Genomic DNA, 25,509 nt, shown 5'->3' with positions numbered 1-25,509 from the left:
ATAGGTCCACTAATCTTATTCTTGTGAACTTGTGAATTCTTGAACTTCTACGGAATAAGATGAACCAACTAGCCCAGCAACAAGTCCTGATACATTACGCATGCACACAGATGGTGTTGGATCGCTTGCTAAAGCCGTCTTATCGGTAACCTCCCTGCATGCATGCGGGCAAGCGTTAGCGCGCTTCTACGTGTATACAGCAGGTGCATGCGCTGCGTGACGCGGGTAGTAACGGCATACGTCATTGAGGCGGTATATTATAGATCTGTATTACAACGTTTCAGTGTGAATATATCCATCAGTTTATTAACTGGCATCAGCAGAGGAGAGAGGCAGCGCTATAGCTGCTTGCTTGCTCAGAGAAGTTCGTTCAGTTTCGCGGCAAAAACATGGCAGCTGCAGCACGAAACGCATTTTTCCTAGTCACACTGCCGAGCGTTTGAGGTGTATAAGCCAGAGCGTGCGCGCCGCTGGATCGCGTATGTAGCGTTTCGCCGTCTTCGAGCCGACGTCAGCTGCAGGCGAAGGCCTCAGAAGCGCTGCTTCAGCCGCAAGACCATCACGGTGTCGTCAGCTGCCTTGACTCTGCACGACAGGAAAAAGGGATCAGGGATGCGCGCCCTTTTTATGCTATCTTTATTTTTTTCACACTGTCGTAACAGGGGTCATTTTTCTTTCTCTTTTTCTCTCGCTCTCTCCCTTCATCATTCTCTTGCCTTACCAATGCATTTTAAAGTGTGGAATCATCCAGCAACAACATAAAAAATGGTGTGAGGAAGGAGGGGGGAGGCGCTAAGAGCCAATTTACGAATTTACAACGCTTATTAACAAATCTAATTGATTATTTTGACGTATAAATCTCATAAAAATGTTCGTACCCATTTTTCACTGCCAGAGAGAAAGGCGTTCCGTATAAAGTATATAGGTGTGCAAAATGTATTTAAATAATTAATCTAAATATTTCCTCGTTGAAATAACTTGATACCTTACAGATGCCATTTAGTTTTACTGTGAAAAGAGTACAAAAAGCTTTAAGGTATAGTGTTTATATATAGACAAAGACGTTATACAGCAATAGATTAACTTTTTACAAATCGAGCAATACGCATATAGCCTATGTTATATATAGCATATAACAGTTGCAGCTTCGCTCGAAAGGCGAAGCATAGATTGCGATAGCAAATACGTAGACAGCTATACAAAGTAAGGATGGTAGTTTAATCGGCCGTATAAACTTGTAAACATTCGCTAACTAACTAAATTACCGAGCGTGGTGTCACGCGCGCAGAAGCAAACGTGAACTCATCTCACTCGATGACCGCGCACACTCGCTGTCAAAACGCTGGAATGAGAAAGCCCGACAGAAGCAGCGAGGGAATTGACCTTCGTGCATCCTCTCGCTTCAACGCCAACTAAGCGGCGAGAACATAGCACACACGAAGCTAACAGCACTCGGCGCACTCTGTCCCCATCGCAGATGGCGTTCAAGTTAGATTCCGCGCGGCCGCACCATACGCAGTAGCCACCGCAGCAAAACGCCCCCCCCCCCCCCTACCCGGTGCCTTCGCGCTTCCTCCTCGCTTTCCTTTCTAGCGAGCACGAAATAGGTGACCCGTAAAAGAGCGAGGGATTCTGGGGTGCGCCGTCTGCTGGATGTTTCCGGTTCTAGGCAGCGCAGCCATGTTCGGCAGCGCAACCATGTTCGGCTGTTCAGCCGGTGGCTGCTCAAATTCAAGCGTTAAAGGTAAACGCATGTAACTACTGCCTTGCAGCATCCTTTGCTGAGTCAGCTGTGCAGAAGCATAAGAGGCATGGCTGCAACTTCCAAAACTGTAACAAGGCAGAGACCATCAGTCAACAAAAAGAAAATGAACTTATCAGGCGGCGATTAGCTGTGTGAGGGCCGACACGGACACGGAATGATTCCCCAAGATATTTCTCCCTCTCCGCAACGGCTACTCTTACATTTTATTTAATAAAGTGTATCATCATCATCTTCCTCTAAGATTGACTCATGCAAGCAGAACTATTTCAGTGCTCGTATGCACATATAGAGGTATTATGAAACATGGTCTTGCGGCGCGAACTTAAGCGGGACGCAGCGAGGTACATAATTATTACTCGTAACCAACTAGCCCATCTTAGCTCCTTGAAAACAGAAAGAAGTAATGTGCAGCGGTAATATGTCAGCGATACGGCCATTGTTGGCAAAAAAGCGAAAACATCTGACTACGTAGCACTTCAAATGAACCTAGAGTTTCGACCGAGAAATACAGTTGACAGCGCACAAAGTTATCAAGCATTTTCAGCGCTAGCTGCGCCGTTATACCGACGATATCGGTTGCAGCGACGATCACAGAGCAGCATTTACCAGACCGCTGTAGCCATCGCCTCAGCACCCGATTTTCTAAGTAATGCTTCTATACGCTTGAGAAATTATCGAATATAGATAACTTTTTCACATGTCTGACTGACCCGCAGGCAGAGCAGTCAATGACGGTGCGTCCAAGCAGCGGCAAATGTCGTAAAATTAAACCTGTCAGAAACAAAAAAGGCGGCCGAAACGAAAACCGAAGTTGGTTTATGAATAAAAGCATATCCTTGCCTTTCGTTGCTTGTCATCATCGCGTCCAAAATGAACTGAAACCTAGAAATCAGCTGCATGATTGGTACGACATTGCTAGTCGCCAAAGAGGACGGAAAGCTTCGCACGACTCACAGTCGAGACCACGCAGAAAAACATGTGCGCCGGGCACGCGTCGCGCGTCGTTCGTCAAACCGGAAACTGGCAGCAGCCCCCCCCCCCCCCCCCCCCCCACAGTTCCTTGCGATTGCTCGTTTTACGGAGCCGCTATTTTGGACATTCCGCCATTTTCTTCGAGGCATGACGTAGCCGCGACCGGGCGCGACGCTCACAAAATGGCGCTGATGGCCCCGTTTTGCTTTCGTAACGTGACGCAAATTTGACGTTTCGCCTAAGAAACTGTAATGTATGCATTAAACCTAGCGTTCTTGATGAAAGAAAACAGTTTTCCTCCCCAGTAAAAATAAAGCAGCTAGCTCAAAGCGTACGATTATTCCATAAAAATCGTTTCTCGCTTCCGTCGTCTGCATGCGCACAAGCTGTCGTCTGCTTCATTAGCTAGGATGCGTGTCCTCGGAAAACGGAATGAGTATTCGTATACTGGCGCCCACGCACTTGCTTTCTACATGCTTTCTACCTTGAGACAACATACGCGACCTACCAGTGATGATGAGCGCACGCTCTAGGCCGCGTTATTGCTATCTCGTGAAACGCAAGTGATTCAGCCCGAGTCGTCTGCATAGCTGAGATGCGGCCGAATATCATCGATAGCGTTGCGCGCGCCACAGGTATCCGCTTGCGCGACGCAAGCGCGGGCGCTGCCATCTCTTGTTCAATTCGCTGCTTACTCGCACCGCGAGAGGAAACTTCAACTTAACGTGCCTTGCCTACATTTATTTTTATAAATTAAGAAATCACCGTTGTCATAGCCTTTGATGACGCGACAAATAATTAATATTGATTACAATACAAACGCCATGCATAGTGAAAAGGGCAAAATGTCGCCGAATGTTTGCTAGCTTCAACCAATATTATTTCAAAGAAACGTGTTTTTAATAAAGATGATGGTTCAAGACACAAATGCCAACACCACCCGAGAACGATGCAAATGCTATGAGCACGCGTTGTCAACAAAAAATTTTCATGACCCCAAATGACAGGGAAAATGCGGCGATACGCATGCCTCTCGACAGCCGTTGCACATGGCCGCTCATTACCATAATTCGCGCGGCTCGTCACACCACAAATTATGGCGTAAAATCTCTGCAATGGCGGCCCAGCGCAACGTCACGCAACGTCAAATTGACGTTTACGAAACAGCCCTTCCTGTGACGCTTTTCACGGCATATTCCTTCAGCCAATTAACAAGCTGACATGCCGGCTATCTTGGAACGCCACCACATATTCGCGGAATTGCAGATGCATTGCGCGGCCTTCTGCACGCTACCCTCCACTTCCTTCTTAAAGCGCTAAAGTCGCAATATAGGTTCCAAGGACCACAAAAAAGTATTAGTCGATAAAATTTGCAGCTCCACGTCACGTTTCGTCATTCTGATGAAAACGCAAAATAGCATTTTGCAAAACTTCCGTTTCCTGGCAAAAATTTCAAAACACGTGACCTCTGGACAGCCAATGAGATGGCGGATAATGGCGGCCGTGCAGCCGCCATGCGTGTCCAGAATAGAGCCTCTGGTCATCTATTGAGCCACCATCGTCGGCTTACACTCGCACGCTTACACTCGCACATACAGCATACGGCGCGAGGGGCGACGATGTTATCACCCTTGGACTTTATACGAGAACATCACGACGCCGATGGCATAAATGCGCCCGGAGTGTCCATATAGTTGTCATCGCAATAATAGGAGAATTGGAAACTATTTATTATGGAGAAAACGCCGCCGTATGGTCGGCAAAAGGCAAACCTTGCTACAAAAATCTATGTCACCCTCAGAATGAATGACACTGACGCGAAATTATCAGTTTCTTTTTTTTTATGCGGGAACGCTCGCACGATCTCGATGCCATGCCCGGTTATTTTTTCGGTCTATATATATTTATGTTGTCCTGCAGTGGACGTAAATATAGGCTGAAATATAGGACATGAATATAGGATGATGATACTTAAAAACACGTGCGCTCAAATAAAACGACATACAACGCTCTCAGAAGAAAAGATGCTTGGGCCATGGCCTATGCATTCTAGCATGCAAAAGGTCACAAAAGGTCACAAAAGCCCTTCTGCAGTTCGTGAAGATTACTGCGTTGTACGAACGCTTGTGACAGCGGAGATTCTTCTTTGACTGTCTCTACGAATGACTGACTCTATTATTTTGCTTTTCTCTCGTTATCTATTCTTCCCCTTTCCTCCTCCCCAAGTGTGGGGTAGCCAACCGGGCACGTCCTTGGTTAACCTCCCTACCTTTCCCTCTTCGTTTCTCTCTCTTGTCGCAGCCGCTCACTTAAGCTACACGCTGTTCGCCCAATGTAAACATTTCCGCAAGACAGGGACGTACAGGATAGACAGCACATGCAACACAGACGGCGCAACGATTTCTATTCTTCACATCACAGTGAACGTCACGCAATTAAGGCGTCCTGGAGCGAATAGTAAGGGCCCCACTCACCTCTGCATCCGCTTGGCAAACATTTTGGCCATGTGCTCTTCAAGATTAAGCAGCACTGATAGCAACGAAAATCCCAGCCATATTCCGATGTATCCTCCGAAATAGCCGAACGCCTCTACTATCTGCAGTTTAGAAGAAGAAGAAGAATAAAACGCAGCTTTAATATAATTGAATTCGGGGGTTTTACGTGCCAAAACTACGATTTGATTATGAGGCACGCCGCAGTGGGAACTCCGGATTAATTTTGACCACCATGGCATCTTTAACGTGCCCCCAATGCAGGGGACACGGGCGTTTTTTTTTCTTTTTTTGTTTCATTTCGCCCCCATTAAAATGCGGCCGACGCGGCCAGGATTCGATCCCGCGACGTCGTGCTTATCAGCGCAACACCATAGCCTCTAAGCCACCGCGGAGGGTGAAGCTGTAATATAGATGAGGTGCTTAAATCGGCAAAATAAGCAGCTGAGAGCTCACCCTGTCTAAAATTGACCAGAAATCAGACTCAGGCCGGATGACTCGCACTCATGGGCCAACTCAGATTCACAGCATCATGTGTTCAGAATGAGCGCTTTCTGAACGTGATAGAATTAAAAAAGAATAAAGAAGTTATTGAGATTCACATTCGACCATAAACGATACATCATGTGCAGTACTTTCCCAGAACCGACCTGCCGCGAGACAACCCTTTTCATTGCGTGTAAGGGAGCTGAGCAAAGAAATGGGCATCCAACTCCTCGATCATCATTTAATTGCTCCAGCGAAGCTCTTGCCGCCGTGGCACTGGCAGGTCATAGAATGTGACATATCGTTTGTAGATGTTACAAAACACGCTCCAGAAGCACATATTCGTATCTATTTTCTCGAACATCAGGCAAAATATTCGTTCCCAGAATTTTACACTGACGCATCTAAGTCTCATAGTGGTGTGTCTTATGCAGCCGTTGGCATATCGTTTTCGGAGTCGAATGTCCTGCACCCGGAAACAAGTATATTTCCTGCAGAGGCATACGCAGTAATGTCAGCTGTACAGCATATTAAGAAAACATAGCTACCATAAAGCAGTTATATTTACAGACTCTTAAATTTAAGCGTTGTAAAATCTCTAATGACATTCTATAAACGGAAGAATCCTATACTCAATGATCATTATTCAATCTTGTGCACAACATATATGTCTAACCAGCATGTCATCATATGCTGGGTTCCTGGACACAGAAACATCGAGGGTAATACGCTTGCCAAGCATGTTGCTACATCCACTAAAAATCCGAGCAATTCTGCCGTAGCAGTCCCTGCCACAGACTTGAAACCTTTCTTACGGAAGAAAATTAGGAGCTATTGGCAAAACACATGGGACGCTGAAACCCATAATAAATTACATGTTATTAAGCCAAACTTAGGAAATTGGCCACCTCTAACGAAAGTACGACATACCGAGGTTACTTTCTGTCGTCTTAGGATAGGGCACACATATGGCACTCACTCCTACTTGCTGACCAATGATGGATCTCCTGTGTGTGATAGATGTGGCGAGGCGCTGACGGTCCTTCACATCTTGTTAGAGTGTCGGGAATTAGAAGATCAGAGGAAAAAGTGTTTTGCCCCTGCCTACAGACAACAGATTCCCCTTCACCCTGCAATGTTTCTCGGAATAGAACCGAGTTTTGACAGTAAAGTACTTTTGAGATATTTACATCATGTTGGTAAATTGCCAGTTATCAAACCAAGGTATTCTCATCCCTCTTACTAGAGGCTACTGCTGCGACAACACTTTTGTAGAGCACCTACCTCCCAGCCCTTAGGTTCAAGGGCCTTGTTGAGGCACTTGTGCAAGTGTCATCAACGTGTTTTACAATATTCCTTCATAACAAAACCTTCATGGTCATAGCGCAAACCTGCACTCATTGCCATTATTTTAATACTGATATATTTTATGAAAGTTGGAGCGACTGATTTTAGGCCCTTTACAGCCATGCTACATCCACCGTTCACAGCCAATTTTTGCATCGCATAAACGTCTCATTGAAAACTCATCACCACGTGCCTGGCGCTCTTTGGTCATATCTGGCCCTTGCGCCATAAAATTCCATACATCATCATCATCCACCGTGATTGCTCAGTGGCTATGGTGTTGGGCTGCTGAGCACGAGGTCGCGGGATCGAATCCCGGCCACGGCGGCCGCATTTCGATGGGGGCAAAATGCGAAAACACCGGCGTACTTAGATTTAGGGGCACGTTAAAGAACCCCAGGTGGTCCAAATTTCCAGAGTTCCCCACTACGGCATGCCTCATAATCATATCGTGGTTTTGGCACGTAAAACCCCCATAATTTTTACAGCGTCGCTCATAATTACCGCTGCTTATAGTTTAGGGACGTTCAAGCACCATATAAACCGCACCGACGAACCGACGCGGAAGCCACAGATCGTGATGAAATGGCCGGGGGGCAAAACAAAATAGATCACGCGTACCATTGCTCTTGGTGCATGTAGCAGGCAACAAAACAGTACACGTTCGCGTGGTTTAACTGCATGCATTCGTGCGACGTGCTGTTCCGTTCTTACCGAAAGATTGGGCTGATACTGCAGCACTCGTTGCGTATCGGACGAAAATTTTATTATGAAGGAGAACTTGTCCCTGCAAAGGCACAATAAAAGCTTCAGTGAGAATTGTTTGACAGCCAGTCGGCATGAATTGCAGCTGAATCGCACGAACAGTCGGGGAAATGACAGAAAAAAGGTGCAAAAACACAGCGTTCGGCTCTGCTGGACCAGGCTCCCATCACACCTCCTACACCATCTAAACACGTGATACGGCTGAGTCAGACCCTAGTTATAAGTCTGAATATTTCTGCCTTTCCCTTACACGCACACTTATCTTGAAAGGTGTCGCACGGCGACTAGCAACTATGGTGATATATACGCAGTGTCCCAGCAAACTTTAGCCAACGTTTAAAAATGTGCCGAAGCACCCTCGGAGGAAGCGACTACATGCATGTTGTTGGCTATTGTATGGAGCAAGTCACAATATTCTTGCTATTTTACTTAATTGAATCAAGATTATTTACCGACCTTCGTAAATATTAACTTTAGGGCGAATCTTTCAATCAGAAAGTTGATGGGGCGTTCTAGAAAACATCTAATTTAGCAGCTTCTATCTTCCTACTTGTTATGTATTAATTTTTACTGCGTCATAAGGAAAGCCCGCGAAATATGAAAAAGAAAGCATGGCGTTCAATGAATAATGTTTTTGAAAGGAGCCGGTCATCGCCGCAGCAGATAAACCCCTTCAAGCGCATTATTCCTTTAAGAGGAAGCTTCAGCTCGGGGTTTCCCATCTAAATACATGGGAACAGAGAAATAGTTTTCCTCGGCAACCACTGCACCGAATATGACGAGGGTTGTTGCATTAAAAATAAGAAAAGTTAAAATCAAGTGGCTGTGGGAAGGGCATTTCTCAAATGAAACCGTACGTGTTATTACAAGAATTGTTGAAAATGGCAAATTTGAAAAAAAAAAATCTCACGTATAGAGTTTACAAGTGTAACTCAGCCATAAAAGCAATATCAAAATTCTGTCAACTGCACCTAATATTACATACGAAGAGCACAACATTTATGCGACATACGCTGCTTTGAGATATGCACCTAATTCGGGAGCGGAACTTTTGCAAAACCCTCGTGAACATTGTAACAGTTTAGGTAAGCTGCAAATTCATATATCAAATCATTTCTCTTTAGATTGTCTAACAGGTGCGGTCTGCATACCTGCGATATCAATTTTTCGTGCTGAGTTGCAACTTTGTAAACTTCATGCTTCAATTTTTAAAGCTTACGGATATTCAGGAATTCCCGTAAAAAAGGTCCAGCCTAATTCAAAGTTTTCCCGGCTAGAGGCGCTAGAACTTGATATTTTTATAACTAAGTGCAACAAATTTCAAATGAAATCGGTCAGGCGGATGTATCACAAAAGCATTTCTATGCTTCACATGTATTTGAATAAGAAATTAGAGCTGGCCTGGATCTAAAGCTTCTTCTTAATATAAAGTGAACTTTTTTTTATTTGCTTCATGTACCGGGTGTTTGGCACGTCTGCTCGGTTGGTTCCAAACCGATAGAACGATTCAAGTGGGCCAATCCCAGAGGCTTTGTAAAAGTAACACAGGCTGATCCCGGCGATGATGTAATGAAAACTGGGAAGATCCCGGAGATAGTGTAATCAAATGTGTGCCGATCCCAGAGAGTTTAATCAGCGGGCCCGTGGGTCACTTGAGTCAACTGATTGGTGTGTCGGCGTCTTGCCTCCTCGTAAGAGTAGGCACATATGCGTTCTGCATGCTGCAAAAACGCGGTGCAAAACAAGAACAGTTACATGGGCATTATCGCGAAGCCAAATGCCACAATACTTCTATGACGAGATGATAAAGCCAGAATGTTTTGTGGCCGTACTTGGAAGTAAATAAAAGTTGCACACGTCATTTGTCTCTCTGCACAGCATTTGACTGAAACGTTTCAGGAAAGGTTCGCCTAACCTTGACTCCAGCAAAGCTGATGAAGCTGTCATAATTTTTTCCTATGTATGAGCTATTCAGCCCTACAGCAGCAGCAGCCACGATCAGCCACGTCCCGGAGGATTCTCAAATAAAGCTTCGCTTTAAAGGTTTCGTGACCGGGGATTGAATTCCCAAAGCTTTTCGTTCGTAAGTGGTCTTTTGCATTGACTAACCGCTTTCGCTAAGCATATGTCCAACTTCATGAATTGGCCGTGTGGGGTCTCACATGGGCTCTTGGGACAAAGGAACGACAACACAGTAGTGCAAACAATCAAAAGGACATTTATTGCGCCTTTCATACACTAATGCACACTAGCCGAATTACTACCAATTGAACATTCACACGGGTGCGCGACAAATGAAGGAAGTCCGACTCACCGCGACCCGATAGCGAGCGAATACGTTCGCCCCATGCTAAGACACCATCGCCTAGTCGTTCACGTGTACGGTCACGCGAACGGTGGCGCGCTCGAACGATCCGTGTTCGTCCATACCGGTGTCCTGCTCTTAGCCTCGCGCGACGGTCGCGCGAAGCGGGCCGCCGCACGCGCGAAGCGTCCGTGCGTGTTGGTCGCCGATCCCAAGCCAAAGAGAGAGCGCCTCCGACCTTTTTCTCCCAAGTGACCCCGCCATTCGGTGGCGTTAGCATCGCGACACTAGCGCCATCTCGCGCAACGCGCCGCAACCACCGCCGGTAGCCACGCAGAGAAGCCGGACTACAGGAGACATGCGGGGAAAACAACATCAGGAGACGCGTGAGAGTCGCGCATCCCCACATCCCCCCAACCTTAAATCACTACACATACGCCGGCGAAACATGTCACAAGGCCTATCAACGCGCGCGTCGCGAACAAAAGTTAGTACATGCGACAGTGGCGCCGCCGAGTAAACGTCCACGCGTTATCCACAACGTGCGAGCCGACATTGACTCTGGGGTTCACCGCTGGCGTCCGTTGGTCACAGCATCAGCTCTGCAGATTCGATGGCACGACTCCAGCACAGGACTCCGGAAACGGTGACGCAGAAGTAGGCACGAGCAAGCGTCGCTTGCGCCGACGCGCCTTGCCGGCGAGAGCCGCTGTAGCCGTTGGTGACTGCCGGCTCTTTTCCCAGCCGCCGAGGGTAGCGAGCTGGACGAACTGGCCACAGGCATCTGCATCGCCTGGGGTAGCTCGATTGTAGTCCGGGGCAGCAGCGCTGACGATGTGCAGGTGACAGCAAACCAGGGGTGACTCCGCTCACGCTGCGTACACTCAACGCACTCTACAAACACTAAAGTAGTGCAAGGGAGAGGAATTCGGCATACGCATCGCCCGCGTGGTACGATGTTCAATTCGGCTAGCGAAATTTCGGACGGCATTTCAGATGCTAAGTTCACGTGAACAAAGCTTGCTTTCTTGAGTCGAACGAGTAATTTCCATTCGTGTGAGGCGAACTAATGAGGGAAGCAATGTGCGACATCTCAACACCAGGGTCCACCAGGTTGTGTCCCTCAACGTGCGACAGGCGGCTTTGTTAAGTCTTAGGCCTAATGCGTCGCTACTTTGACAACAACCGGCATCCAAAAAAAACACCCAAAATGGGCACAAGAACAGGCAGCCGCGAGGAGACGTTAGCTCTGTGAGGTGGTCCTACTCCGCTCGGTGCACACAGCATCCGAGTTGACGGCGCCCACCGTCCCAGACGGTGTCGGAGCGCCCGGTGCCAGGCCGCAATACCAATCAGCCCGTAGCGGCACCCGTGGCCCGCGGCCACCCGGCTCCCTGAGCCTCGACATCCGAAGTCAAAGATATAGAAGAAGCTATTTACATAAGAAATTCGGACCACCCACGAGGCTGCCGTACTCACTCGCTTCAGGCTTGCCAATGCTCCGCGGGCGCTAGGCCTCGCTCTCCCAGGATGCAGACCACGTGGCTATCGTACCGACGAGTGTACTTCAAAACACTCGCGAAAAGGCTTAGCATGTTGAAAAGTTCAAACACGCTACAGCAACCGTCGCCTCGCTCAAGAAAGCACACCGCCGACACTAGCGATCAAAATCCACGCTAGGACTACGCTTCGGTTGAAACATCTCGAACCGAGCAAAGCTGTTAAAATTATCCTCCGATGCCCCAAGAGCCCCACGTTGGGCAGCCAGATGTGGGGTCTCACATGGGCTCTTGGGACAAAGGAACGACAACACAGTAGTGCAAACAATCAAAAGGGCATTTATTGCGCCTTTCATACACTAATGCACACTAGCCGAATTACTACCAATTGAACATTCACACGGGCGCGCGACAAATCAAGGAAGTCCGACTCACCGCGACCCGATAGCGAGCGAATACGTTCGCCCCATGCTAAGACACCATCGCCTAGTCGTTCACGCGTACGGTCACGCGAACGGTGGCGCGCTCGAACGATCCGTGTTCGTCCATACCGGTGTCCTGCTCTTAGCCTCGCGCGACGGTCGCGCGAAGCGGGCCGGCGCACGCGCGAAGCGTCCGTGCGTGTTGGTCGCCGATCCCAAGCCAAAGAGAGAGCGCCTCCGACCTTTTTCTCCCAAGTGACCCCGCCGTTCGGTGGCGTTAGCATCGCGACACTAGCGCCATCTCGCGCAACGCGCCGCAACCACCGCCGGTAGCCACGCAGAGAAGCCGGACTACAGGAGACATGCGGGGAAAACAACATCAAGGGACGCGTGAGAGTCGCGCATCCCCACAGCCGACAACTGCTCATGGAAACAGTTCTGGCGTAAGAACTTTGTCGTAAATGGATTTGGCCGGTGAATGGAAAGGCAGCGGACTGAATGTTTATACGAGTGTTCTTTTTTAATTCATTACGATATTGGTGTTATGTATTGCGATGTCTATGTGTGTGTGTGGGGGGGGGGGTGTCACTTGGGAGCGTGTCTTATGCTGTGTGGATGTGTGTGCATAATGGTCCAAGGACCACCCCGGCAGTGTACTCGGCCCAGCACTGTATGGTACCCATCGTGTGGGCGGCGCTCGAGATGCGCCTTATCACTGTGGTCAGGGTCCGAAGCAGGAACTGACTCATTCAGTGTCATCGCCATGAACAGGCAGTGAAGCATGGAGATTCATGCTTCAGCGGTGCGGCCTTCACAGACTGGCTCAGTTGATGTATTTGATGGCGTCCTCCCATTCTGTGCATACACTTGTGCTGCCGGGTTCTTGCGCTGCTTCACTCGCTCCACGGCTGCGCTCGCGCGTTTACGTTCGGTTGCATCCACGTGATGGTGGTCACTTCATCCTTCTCCTGAACGCACACCATTGTGTGCGAAGAACTGGTTTTTGCAAGTTTTCTACGAATTACTTAATGATAAAACAAATGATGCCTAGATAAATATCCTGATTTCCTCTAATAAGGCGGACATTTCTATGGCTACTTTCCTGGGGTTTGGTGTGTGTCGCACCTGCTTGGGCCGGTCTTTTGCCGAATAAAGTGCACTTTACATTGCACTATCTCCAGGATCAGCCCGCTATAGTCGGCGCGCCGACCATGTATACAGTGCCATAGAAAAGGCGGGGTATTCTAGAAACACTATAAGTCGCGACGACGTGGGTCGTATGGCGAAGGAATCAGCGTCTTGCCTACCTTTACTGGCAGGCAGGTAATCGTAATGTTCCAAAACGCTGTGCATAATATAATCAGTTGCGTGACATTTATTTTAGCGCTCTACGAAAGCTTCGCTTCTCCGATTCGATCATGTGAGTTGGATCTGCATAATTGTTTTCATAAGCGTGTAAGCGCTTATTTGGATGTCATTCGGCGAGTTTGGCGAGTTCCTATGTAACACATGAGGTTTTGCAACAGCTGAAATGTTATCCTTGGATAATGAAACCATTGAATATCATGCCGTCTTACGTTAACACTGACAGGTATGTGGGCTTTTGAGATACCTAAGGGCCGAATATATCTATACGGACATTAAATCACGAATTGTTTTATTACGAGAGCAACCATACGCTCATTCGCGCTATACTTGTAAATGTGATAAGCCGGTGTATGCGAGTGCTCCTCGTAAACTTTGCATCTGCTGCCTCAGATGCTGGCCTCACGGGAAGAACCAAGCGGCAAAAGACTGCGTGCGTGATCGACCCTACTGGAAAGGAAACACTCGCTGTCGAATTATCCCTATGTTTTTTCTGCCGCATGTCTGCACCACACCTTTTGTATCAGCTGTCAGCGACATCAAGGTCAGATTACTTAATCGAAGTGTTCTCCAAAAAAAGAGAGAGAGAGAGAGATTCAAACGTTTGATGTGTGAGAGTGCACTAAGTACAGTATGATCGCACGTCACTGCATAGACACCATAAGTGTGGGAGAAGATCACTGATTCTGCGATATCGTTCTGACGAGTTTACGTAGGGCTCTTGCATAAACGGCTGCATAACGGCTGCAGATATACCAAATTGTTCGTGGGGACGTTGGGCCCGACTGTTGTGTGTAATATCGTAGGCGCTAATTTGGCTGTACACTCCGGTCGCTTTGTCGAGAAGAGATAGACACTTGACAAAACTACGGGAGGCAGCTCAGCTAAAATTGTTGCTATAAGGCCGACGCCTGACGCCCATGCCGTGCACTAGACGCATAGCACAACCACGCTTACGCGCTTAGTCATCGTATGCAGAGAAGCACGCAGAGACGCGGACAATTTTTTAAGGGTTTATCTTTCGTACTTCTACCTTTTCTTTTTCACTTTCCTTTCTATTCGGTATTGTTCTCTTTTTCCCCTGAAATGTCGGATCCCGTATATCGCGACAAGCGATGTGCGTGTCGGAACTTGCTGATTAGAGGGACGAACTTCGGAGCTACGACGCGCAACTTGACACCAAGTAAATAGGATTACATGAAATGGAGGTTGCCGTGAGCATTTAAACACAAACAGTCACAAAAGTGTCAGTTTGGCATTGATAAATAACGTCGTTGTATTCAATGAATTTGATTTTCTTTTGCGGCTTTTGATGTTCCAGGAAAACAACACGAAACCGCCTTTTTTTTTTCTCTCCCCCCCCCCCCCCTCGAAGCCTCGCATCTCTACTACTAACCTTTCACTGGGTGCACAAACTGGACCTGCCAGTTTCGGCGGGTAATAACCGTGAACTTCAGTGTGTCGATTCCCTAACTGCGCGAAGAAGGCAGGCGTTCACCGTGATTGAGGACACGTTCTCAACCGCAGCCCAGGGTTGGGGCCTTCTGATGGATTAACTTCACGGGCGCTCACTTTAACCCGCAAATCAATCAATTATTTAAATGCATATTATTTAATTATTAATCAATCAATCAATAATTACACAATACTGCAGGCTCATCTGGGACCAAGCAGAAGGCCGCAAAAATACGGTACAAGAAAAAATGCACAGAAGCATTCAGAAAACAAACAAATCACATTCCAATTGCCAAAATGTAATATAAGTAACTAATGCATTCTAAAGAATTGGTACCGCTTAGAAATGGCGATAGTAGAGTTCTCTATTTACCTATAGTGCAGGGGAGAATGAAAATTTGACAAACTTGCTCTAATTTTTGCTTGATAAGGAGTTAAACATTCCGGGTGATGTTGTCTGGTTAGCCGTGTAGCTAATTGACAGACGTATGGATCATGGTGCGACGCTAATTTGTTTATGAGACGAAAAAGAACTTTAAGCTGTATAACTTTCTGTCGAAATTGCAATGTCTGGATGCCAGGTATTTGCATGAGACTTGTGGGTTGCACGTTGGTTACGGTTTTGTTTGCGCCCGGTGTTTCGTGCTTTAATACACTTTTTAAAGGCCTACTACAATTAAATTTCAGTTTCGCTAAATTGGCAACTAACGAGTAGTACTATTCGTATACCACCGAAGCAATCTTGGCAAAGTTTCGCAGCTGGTAATTGTCATACACTCTTTTTAACCGCCTTTGAAAAACACCTACTATGACCTCCGAGATACTGAGCGCCCAACACGAACACCGACAAATCTCGGAGGTTATGCAGGTACTGCATCATTTGGTGGAGCTCTTTTTTTTTTTGGATTCCAGTTTCGGGATCCCTAATGCTCATTTTTGCGTACTTCAAACCAGTATTTCAAACTTAAATTGTTGGACGGAGGCGGCTCTATAGATAGAGTATCTGGATCTAGACTTTTGACGCAGTCCAAAATTTTGCAGCAGTTGGCCTCTAAGGTTTCCGCGACGCCATTAAAGCTTCAACATCAGTGTAAAAAAAGTTGCTCATACTCACGTTCCTTTTCCGGGAGTAGACTGCGAGAAAAACAATACACGGGGCGACATTATGTTCATGTTTGCCTTGTCAACATTTTTTTTTCTTCAGCGGTATCATAACATGCGGCACTGTAAATAATACGCTTTTCTTACCGCTGCCTACAAATTGGAAGATGATAAAGAACTTCATTAAAGCTAGCCTTACTTGATAGATGCGTGCATGCCTTCTTGGCTTGTAAAAAAAAATCCTAGGACCAGACAGGTTAAGTTCTAAAGAATAGTTATATTTGATACGACATATCACCGCAGTGACCCTCCGGTGGCAAGAGGATACGGGGTCATATATATCTACGCCGACAATAATCCACCAATTTTCAGTGGGACCGCCGAACACGACGTGGAAGCCTGGCTCTCATCGTACGAACGTGTAAGTGCCCATAACAAATGGGACGACCAGGCTAAGCTGTCCTATGTGTCCTTCTACCTCGCCGACGTAGCCAAACTGTGGTTCTTCAACCACGAATCAGACTTTTCAAGCTGGTCAGCATTTAAGACCCTTTTTGCCGAAGTGTTTGACCGCCCCGCTGTGCGTAAGCTACGCGCTGAACAGCGTCTGCGCCAGCGCGCACAGCAGCCTGGAGAGACATTCACCAGCTACATCGAGTATGTTCTCGATTTGTGCAAGCGGGTAAATCCCATCATGTCAGAGGATGACAAGATTAAGCATATCCTCAAGGGCATCGAGGACGGCGCATTCCAGATGCTGCTGGCAAAAAGCCCAACGAGCGTATCAGTCCTTACTAACCTATGTCAGAGCTTTGACGAGCTGCGCCGCCAACGTTCCATCGCTCGCCAAAACATTCAGCTCACCGATTCCGTCTCGAGCATTGCGGTTTCTGCCGACCTTCTGCCCAACTCGACCCTATCGCAACACATAAAAGATTTTATTCGTGAAGAGGTGGCCAGGCAGCTATCGCTGCTGCCTCACAGCGACTCACCTTCGGCAGCTTTGACTCCGACGCTACAGCAAGCCATCCGGAATCAGATATCGGAAGCGCTTCCTGCAGCTCCTCCAACCTCCCCACCCAATCCTATGAGTGTGCCGCAGCCATATGCCAACTTTCCCACCCACCCTACGTCGTTGCCGCTCAGTTACGCAGCCGTGGTTGCACGGCCTCCTCCGCCGCCAGCTTCCATTTCATCGCCCATGCATCCGGCTTCATTTCCAGTTGCCCGACCGTCGCCGCAGTTTTTTCGTCCAACCTCGACGTGGCGCACTGAAGACAACCGGCCTATCTGCTTCGCCTGCGGCATTGCTGGCCATGTGGCGCGCTTCTGCCGCCGCCGCGCCCCAACAACGCCTACCACCTTTGAAACGCCCACCTACGCACCACAATACGCCGCCGCGTCTCCATTTTCACCGAGACGTCTTGAAACTGATCGCCGATCAGAAACTCGTCGTTCCCCTTCCCCTCGTCGGCGTTCGATTTCGCCGCTGCGTCGTCGAGCTTCCACTGACGCGGGAAACTGACTGGTGCAGTTCCTGAGGCAAGAACTGCTAATACGTCGACGTTCTCAAGACCTCCATCTTCGCCGCAAAATGTTATTACCGTTTTTGTAGAGGGAGTACCCGCAGTTGCGCTAGTCGATACCGGAGCCGCCGTTTCCGTCATTCACGAGAACCTTCGTCGCAAACTCCGAAAAGTGACTACAGCTCCCTCTGGCCTTGTGCTCGCCACTGCCAGCGCGCAGCGAATTCACCCATCAGCTGTATGCACTGCCCGTGTTGTCATCAACGACGTTCTGTACATAATCGAGTGTTTTGTGCTACCATCGTGCTCTCACGACCTCATCCTTGGTTGGGATTTTCTGTCACGTCATCATGCTGTCATTGACTGTTCGCGCGCAGAAGTTTCGCTTTTACCACTATGTGAATCACTGCTGACCGGCTCTCCTCGCGTTGCCGATAAACTCATTGTTGATGCCGACACAACCATACCCCCTGATTCGTCGCTGGCTGTTGTCCTGTCGTCTGCTGCCGACTCTGACGCCACTGTAGTGTTCACGCCGTCCGAAGTGTTTGCTCAGCGCAAGGGCATCGTTCTTCCGTTTGCCGTGCTCACTATATAACATCTGGGTCAACTGTTATGCTGGTCACCAACTACTACCAGTACCCGATCAGCCTACTGCGTGGAGAGACCCTAGGATACGTGCAGGCGGTCGACTACGTTGACGATCTCGATGTTCCTACCGACTCCCACCGTTGTTACGTTGACGCCATCGCTTCTGTCTCAGACTCATCGTCTTCAGTGTGTTTTGACAACGCCATCGACCCTGCTCTTTCCCCATCTCATCGCCGCCAACTTCTCGCTCTCCTTCACAAGTTTCTTTCTTCTTTCGACTGCCATCAGACGTCATTGGGCCGTGCCACCGGTGTTTCTCACACCATCGACACCGGTTCCCACTCCCCCTTGCGACAGCGCCCGTATCGTGTATCGGCCAAAGAGCGACGAGTCATCACAGAGCAAGTGGACGACATGCTCAAACGGGAAGTCATCCGTCCTTCTCAAAGTCCTTGGTCTTCACCTGTCGTGTTGGTAAGAAAAAAACATGGCTCCATTCGTTTTTGTGTCGACTACAGACGCCTAAACAAGATAACAAGAAAAGACGTTTATCCACTGCCTCGAATCGATGACGCTCTCGACTGCTTGCAAGGCGCAGAATATTTCACTTCCTTGGATCTGCGCTCCGGGTACTGGCAAGTTCCAATGGCCGAACCTGACCGTCCGAAAACCGCATTCGTTACACCCGATGGCCTCTACGAGTTTAACGTCATGCCCTTCGGGTTGTGCAACGCGCCTGCTACTTTTGAGCGTATGATCTATACCATCCTTCGCGGCCACAAATGGAAGACATGTCTATGTTACCTCGACGACATCGTCGTCTTCTCAACCGATTTTCCGACACACCTCGCTCGCCTACATGACATTCTGACCTGTCTCGCCTCTGCCGGCCTACAGCTCAACCTCAAAAAGTGCCGTTTTGCTGCAAGCAAGTTAACCATCTTGGGTCACGTAGTCTCAAAGGACGGCGTCCTCCCGGACCCAGACAAGCTCCGCGCTGTTGCAGACTTCCCTACGCCCACGTCTATCAAAACCCTCAGAAGTTTTATTGGCTTATGTTCGTATTTTCGTCGCTTCGTACGCAACTTCGCATCCATCATGGCGCCCTTGACAAGTTTACTTTCCGACAGTAACGGCATAGCAGCGTGGTCACCTGAATGTGATGCGGCATTTGAGCAGTTGCGCCACTTGTTGACTTCACCACCTATTCTTCGCCACTACGACCCTGCTGCTCCTACGGAAGTTCACACTCACGCCAGCGGAGTTGGCCTTGGTGCGGTCTTAGCGCAACGGAAAGCTGGCTATGATGAATACGTCGTCGCTTATGCTAGCCGTACTCTGAAGAAAGCAGAATTAAATTACTCAGTGACAGAAAAGGAGTGCCTGGCGATCGTCTGGGCACTAAGCAAGTTTCGTCCATACCTTTACGGCCGTTCTTTCGCCGTAGCTACAGACCACCATGCCCTTTGTTGGCTTTCTTCCTTGAAAGACCCGTCGGGACGCTTAGGACGTTGGGCGCTTCGCTTGCAAGAGTACGACATCCGCGTCATGTACCGCTCCGGTCGCAAGCACTCCGACGCTGATGCGCTCTCCCGCTCCCCACTGACGCCTGACTTGGCGCCTTTGTCAGATTCCGCGTCCACCCTGTCACCATTGACCATGACCGACATGCACACAGAGCAGCGCAAGGACCCAACACTTGCAATGTTACTTGACTACCTCGCCGCTCCGTCTGATGTCCCTTCGACACGAGCACTGCGTCGCCAAGCAACCCACTTTTCCGTGCGAGACAACATTCTATATCGCCGCAACTATATGCCGGACGGTCGGAAATGGCTCAATGCTATACCTCGTCATATGCGCTCTGACATCTGCGCATCTTTTCACGCTGATCCCCTAAGCGCTCATGCCGGCGTCCTCAAAACTTACACAAGGTTGCGTCAGCGTTATTATTGGCGAGGCATGTACAACTTTGTGCAAAAGTACATTCAGGCTTGTACTACTTGCCAACAGGGCAAGACACCTACACACCATTTCACAGGACCGTTGCAGCCGCTACCATGCCCGGCTCGTCCGTTCGACCGCGTCGGCATCGACCTCTACGGCCCGCTTCCATGCAGCGGGTGTGGAAATCGGTGGATTATTGTCGGCGTAGATCATCTTACTCGCTACGCTGAGACTGCAGCTCTGCCGGCAGCGACCGCCCCTGAAGTTGGGTTTTTCATCCTTCGCAATTTTGTTCTTCGCCACGGTGCTCCCCGAGAACTACTGAGTGATAGGGGCCGTGTCTTCTTGTCGGAGGGTGTCGAAGCCCTCCTCACGGAGTGCAGGATCATTCACCGAAAATCGACCGCATACCATCCCCAAACCAACGGCCTGACCGAACGGTTCAATCGCACACTTGGCGACATGTTGCGGATGTATATTTCATCCGACCACTCCAACTGGGACACCGTACTCCCCTTTCTCACGTTCGCATACAACACCGTGACGCAAGCGACTACCGGCTTTTCCCCGTTTTTCCTTGTGTATGGCCGAGAGCCTTCCTGCCCTTTGGACACCATACTGCCGTACCAACCTGACGCCGCAGAGTACACTCCGCTTTCCGAAGTCGCCAAGTATGCTGAAGATTGCCGTCAGCTGGCACGTTCTCTCACTAGCGAGACTCAAGAACGTCAAAAGACACGACATGACGATACTCATCAACCACCACCCAGCTTTGCTCCCGGTTCACTTGTTTGGCTTTGGATACCAGCCCATATTCCTGGCCTCTCTTCCAAACTCCTGGCGCGTTATCACGGTCCGTACCGTATCATCAATGCCACTTCACCGGTCAACTACATCGTTAAGCCACTCACAGTGTCACCAGACCTGCGTCGTCGCGGGCGAGAGACAGTACATGTCAACCGCCTGAAACCGTATTACGACCCACTCATCTTCTCTGCGCCCTGAGTCGCCAGGGTGGCTATGCTTCGCTCCCGGGGCATTGTAATGAAGCAGAGGCGCCCCTGGGTATGTGCCGACTGAGGAGGAAGACGAAGGACTGTGCCGTGATCGCGAGAGAACCCCGTGCTACAAACAGTCCTTGCAGTGCCTACCAGTACCTAGCGTTCTTACAACGTTATCGACGACAATAAACCTCGTCGCAATAACAAAAGGTGGCACGATAATATTGTTACCAAGCGCTGCTGGAGACGAAGCTGAGGACAGTAGGGAAGACGACGACGCTCTCTGATGTCGCGCAGATTGGTGTTGCCATCTTGTATGTTTTGTATGTCAGTGGCCGCATTGTAAATATCCCTGTAAATATATTTTAAACCTCTTTCCCCGTAAAATTTTGGTGGAGGTGCGGGGTACTCCAAGAAGCACAACGGATTTACGTAGCGGGCGCTCCTTGGCTGCATTGACACTGCCAGCTCAAGGCGAGAATGTTTCGGGCATGTCGCAAACTGCGCCCACTGTCATCCTGGTACAACCGCGCGACCCTGGAACCTTTTCCGGCACAGACAACACCGACGTTGAAGACTGACTTCAACTCTACGAACGGGTGAGCGCGAGCAATCACTGGGACCAGACCGTCATGCTCGCGAACCTGGTATTTTACATTGCGGGAACGGAGAGGAACTCACCAGATAGGGCCTGTGCAAGCAAAAGCTCACTGATTTGTTTGGCAAGCCTGTTGGCCGCCGGCGTGCCGCGCAGAAAGACCTTGCTCAGACGTGCATTGAGTCCTATGTAACATATATTCAGGACGTGCTTGCTCTTTGTCGCAAGGTTTACGAGAAAATGCCAGAAGCGGAAAAGGTCGCGCACATCCTCAAATGAATCGCGGATGACGCGTTTACGCTCTTCGTTTTCAAGAACTCATTGACAGTGCAGGACATCATTGCTGAATGCCGCCGATTCGAAGAAGCCAAAAGCCGTCGCATTGCTCACAACTTTTCTCGCCTTCCTAATACGGCTACAACATTTACCTGCAAGGACCTCCGTTTCCCACCTTTGCAGCCTGCATCCGACAGTACTGTGCACATGGCCCGCCGGGATGTTGAAGCTGCATCTCCTGTTCCTACCCAGGTTCGCAGCCCAGACGACTCCCATGCAACAATATCCCTAATCCAGACCGTTGTGCGGCAAGAGTTGGCCAATGTCGGACTCCATTCACTGAGCCCAGCCCACAGACACGAATACCGCTCACCCGGCGTTCCTGATCTACAAAGAAGTTCGTACGCGCGTTCTCGTTATCGTAACCGGGAGGAATGACGCACTTCTGATGATAGGCCTATATACTGCTGTGGACTCGTTGATCATATTTCTCACCATTGTCGCAGCTCTTGGAACACGCAGCCTTGGCAGAGCTATCGCAATGCTGACGCCCGCCTGGCAGTCCCAGCCCGCCACCACGGATTGAAGAAGGCACCGCTCCAACATGTCTGCCCGCACGACAAACCGTTCCCCTTCGCCACGCCCACGTCTTTCCTGCTCGCCTCTGCCTCGTCGCTCTCCGTCCCCTTACTCCCGCCGCTCCACGGAAAACTAACGGGCGCAGCTCCGAGAGGTGAGCCTGCCATGACGACCCGACCCGAAATTCCTCTATTTACTCTGCCTGGCCATCACAACCTTATCAACGTGGACGTGGACGGTATAGCTGTGACAGCACTGATTGACACAGGAGCACACATATCGGTTATGAACTCGAACCTCCGTACGCGCCTAAACAAAGTCCCACTCCTGCCCCGCTCGCGTTCGTCCGCGTAGCCGACAGTGAACTCCAGCTGTAACTGTGATGTGTGCCGCCCATGTCACTGTAGCCGGACACCTTTTCTGTTTTACGTTTTGGAGCAGTGCCCACACGAAATCATCTTATAGGCCTTGATTTTCTGTCGGCACATTCGGCCGTTATTGATTGCTCTTCGGGTGTTGTCCAACTCGCCCTACAGTGTGCGGTTGACCCTCTGGATCCTACCCCGAGTCGACTATGCTCCACCGATTACGTTCGCCTACCTCACCGAGCCGTGACCTATATTGCCGTTTCACCCGATCCACCTGTCGCCGATGGCGATTACGTCGTGTCGCGCAAAGCCACCGTCCTCCTGTCGCAGAACGTCGCATTCCCCCACACGGTAGTCCGCGTAAAAGACAATGCCACCTGTCTTCCTGTGGTGAATTTCGGCGTCTGTCCTCAAGTGCTACCTCAGGGCATATCTCTTGCAACCTTGACCCCGGCTTCCGACTACCACATTTCTGCCTTGACTAGTGATACTGCGACCTCTACCTCTGCTGGTTCGGACCCTACAACCCGAGCATTAGAACCATTCTCGACAATGGTCGCTCCTGACCTTCGGACCCACCATGCGGACGCACTTGATTGCCTTCTCGCCTCGTACCGGGACATTTTCGATCTCGATGACCGGCCACTGGGTCAAACGTCCGTTCTGAAACATCGGATACACACCGGCGACGCCAGCCCGATCCACCGACGGCCCTATCACGTCTGCCCTACTGAGCGCCAGGTCATACAAAGGAAGTCGACAAGATGCTTGCCCGAGATATCATTGATAAGCGTATTAACATTAAGCATAATTAAGTATGCACCGAGGGGGCAATAAGTAGGACGAAATCGAATGGAATAATTAAAAGCAGTGAGGCCACACAGCTTTGTGACATAGGCGCGCTATCACAGGGAATGCTGAGCTGTGCTATTAAATTGCGCTCCTGCAATATCAAAACGGCCATTCTTTCAGAGAGGAATGCAAGCTCGTTAAGGGGACCACGGAGAGAATGCGCGAGACGGGCGCCCAACGCCGCCCCGAAGTTTCCGCACAAACTCTCCGTGACGTCAGAGGTTTCGACCGCGTCTGATTGGCTCTATCGTTAATTGTTTATCAGTGAAAAAAGACAACACTGTATGCTAAAAAGAACCAAACGCTTAACCCAGTAGCTTTCAAGAACTGATTTTCAGTGGCACAGCTGGTTCAGATGCAAGAAAATGCTCTGAAATCCACGACGTTACACTATGCGCACCCGCACTGAGGTTTCGGAGCGAAATTAAAAAAAAGCAAGTTTGGTTTTCGGTAATCATCAAACTTTTTCCATTAAAGAAAATAACAAACGATTGAAAATAATGTTTTGAAAGACTAGCAGTCTAAACTATTTCAGTGTTCATCTTTGTTGTGTCTTTAATACGTGTAGATATGATGTGGATATTATCTTCTCCTTAGATAAGTATTTACTACTTATTTGCAACAATGGTGGGTTGTGCCGACAAATCAATGCTGACAAACCGCAGATAGAAGAGCCGCGTCAAAAATGTCAGTCTCAACGAGAAGGAACTTGTGACATTTCGTTAATAGCTGCAGAAGAAAATTCAGGAGCTTCGTTGTACCAGAACAATGCCAGCTACAAACCACCAGCCTTTGGTTCGTATAGCTACTTGCACGACATGTTTCCCGGTCAGCATGTCAAGCCGCAGAGCAGCGACAGCGCGTGCAGCGTTAGCACAGTTTAAACGTACCTTGTCTACGGCGAGGCTGCTGAGTCTGACGTCGTACTTTGTCTCCCTTTGAACGACAGTCGCGGAGGGCAACGTGAAAAAAAAAAGAGATGTAACTGCGTCAATCCTTTCAACCGAGCAACAAACTAATTACATCATGACAATATCATGGATACGACGTTCTTCTGCAGAGTGCGAGGTCGCGCGGGTTCGACTCCCCAACCGCAGCGGCCGAATTCCGAATACAAAAACGCTTCCAGGAAACTCGGGTGGTCGAAGTTAATCACCCCCCACCCCTCACTTCGGCATCCCTCGTGTAGCCTGCGTGTTGCTTTAGGAGGTTGAAACCCATACTTTGTTTGAATACCACCACGCGGTTAAAAACGTGCGCTAAGTGCAACGTGGTTTTGTTTATTAAAGCGTCGTCACGGGCAATCGTAGCTGATTTTTTTTGGTAATGCTTTATTTAGACAATTCATTGTCTGGGATGAAGGGGCTAAAGGCAGATGCAACTGCCTGACAGAGGCCCCCCTACCCATACATTACTCAGCGGGTGGGACATTATGAAGGATAGTGCAACAATCTAGAAAAAAATGAACAAAGTGTATGCGGTACGCAATCAAATACAAAAAGAGCAAGAATCTTACACTGTATACATAGTATAGCATCGGTTAATGCGAGAGAACAACGAAATATTTAAACAAACAAATAATACTAATCAGTGTTACAAAACATTATAAAACAAATAGGAGAAAAAATGTAAGAGAACGAGTAGAGACTAAAAAAATGGGGAAAAAATATCGAGACCAAATAGAAGAGCTAAGCACCGTACAGAAGTTTTAAGAGCTAAGCAAAAGATAATTTCTAACCTTTTTCTTGAGACTGTAAGCTGACCTGCATTCCTGAATCATATTAGCGATTTCTCGAT

At 48.9% G+C, this 25,509-nt stretch overlaps 1 protein-coding gene across 1 annotated transcript in view; it reads right to left on the bottom strand.

The window, feature by feature from the left end:
- Nucleotides 1-291: 291 nt before the first annotated feature.
- Nucleotides 292-25,509, bottom strand: part of LOC119437220 (uncharacterized) — a 46,916-nt gene continuing 21,698 nt past the window's right edge. The window contains exons 4-7 of the mRNA XM_049660359.1: nt 24,603-24,648; nt 7,777-7,849; nt 5,212-5,333; nt 292-585 (exon numbers count right to left, since the gene is read on the bottom strand). Coding sequence (XP_049516316.1) covers nt 5,257-5,333; nt 7,777-7,849; nt 24,603-24,648 — 196 coding nt within the window. The 3' untranslated portion in view covers nt 292-585; nt 5,212-5,256. The remainder of the gene's footprint in view (nt 586-5,211; nt 5,334-7,776; nt 7,850-24,602; nt 24,649-25,509) is intronic.

This window comes from Dermacentor silvarum, chromosome 1, assembly GCF_013339745.2.
Source record: "Dermacentor silvarum isolate Dsil-2018 chromosome 1, BIME_Dsil_1.4, whole genome shotgun sequence".
Lineage (NCBI taxonomy): Eukaryota > Metazoa > Arthropoda > Arachnida > Ixodida > Ixodidae > Dermacentor > Dermacentor silvarum.
The sequence above is the reverse complement of the archived record's forward strand: the minus strand, read 5'-3'. Positions and strand labels throughout refer to the sequence as shown.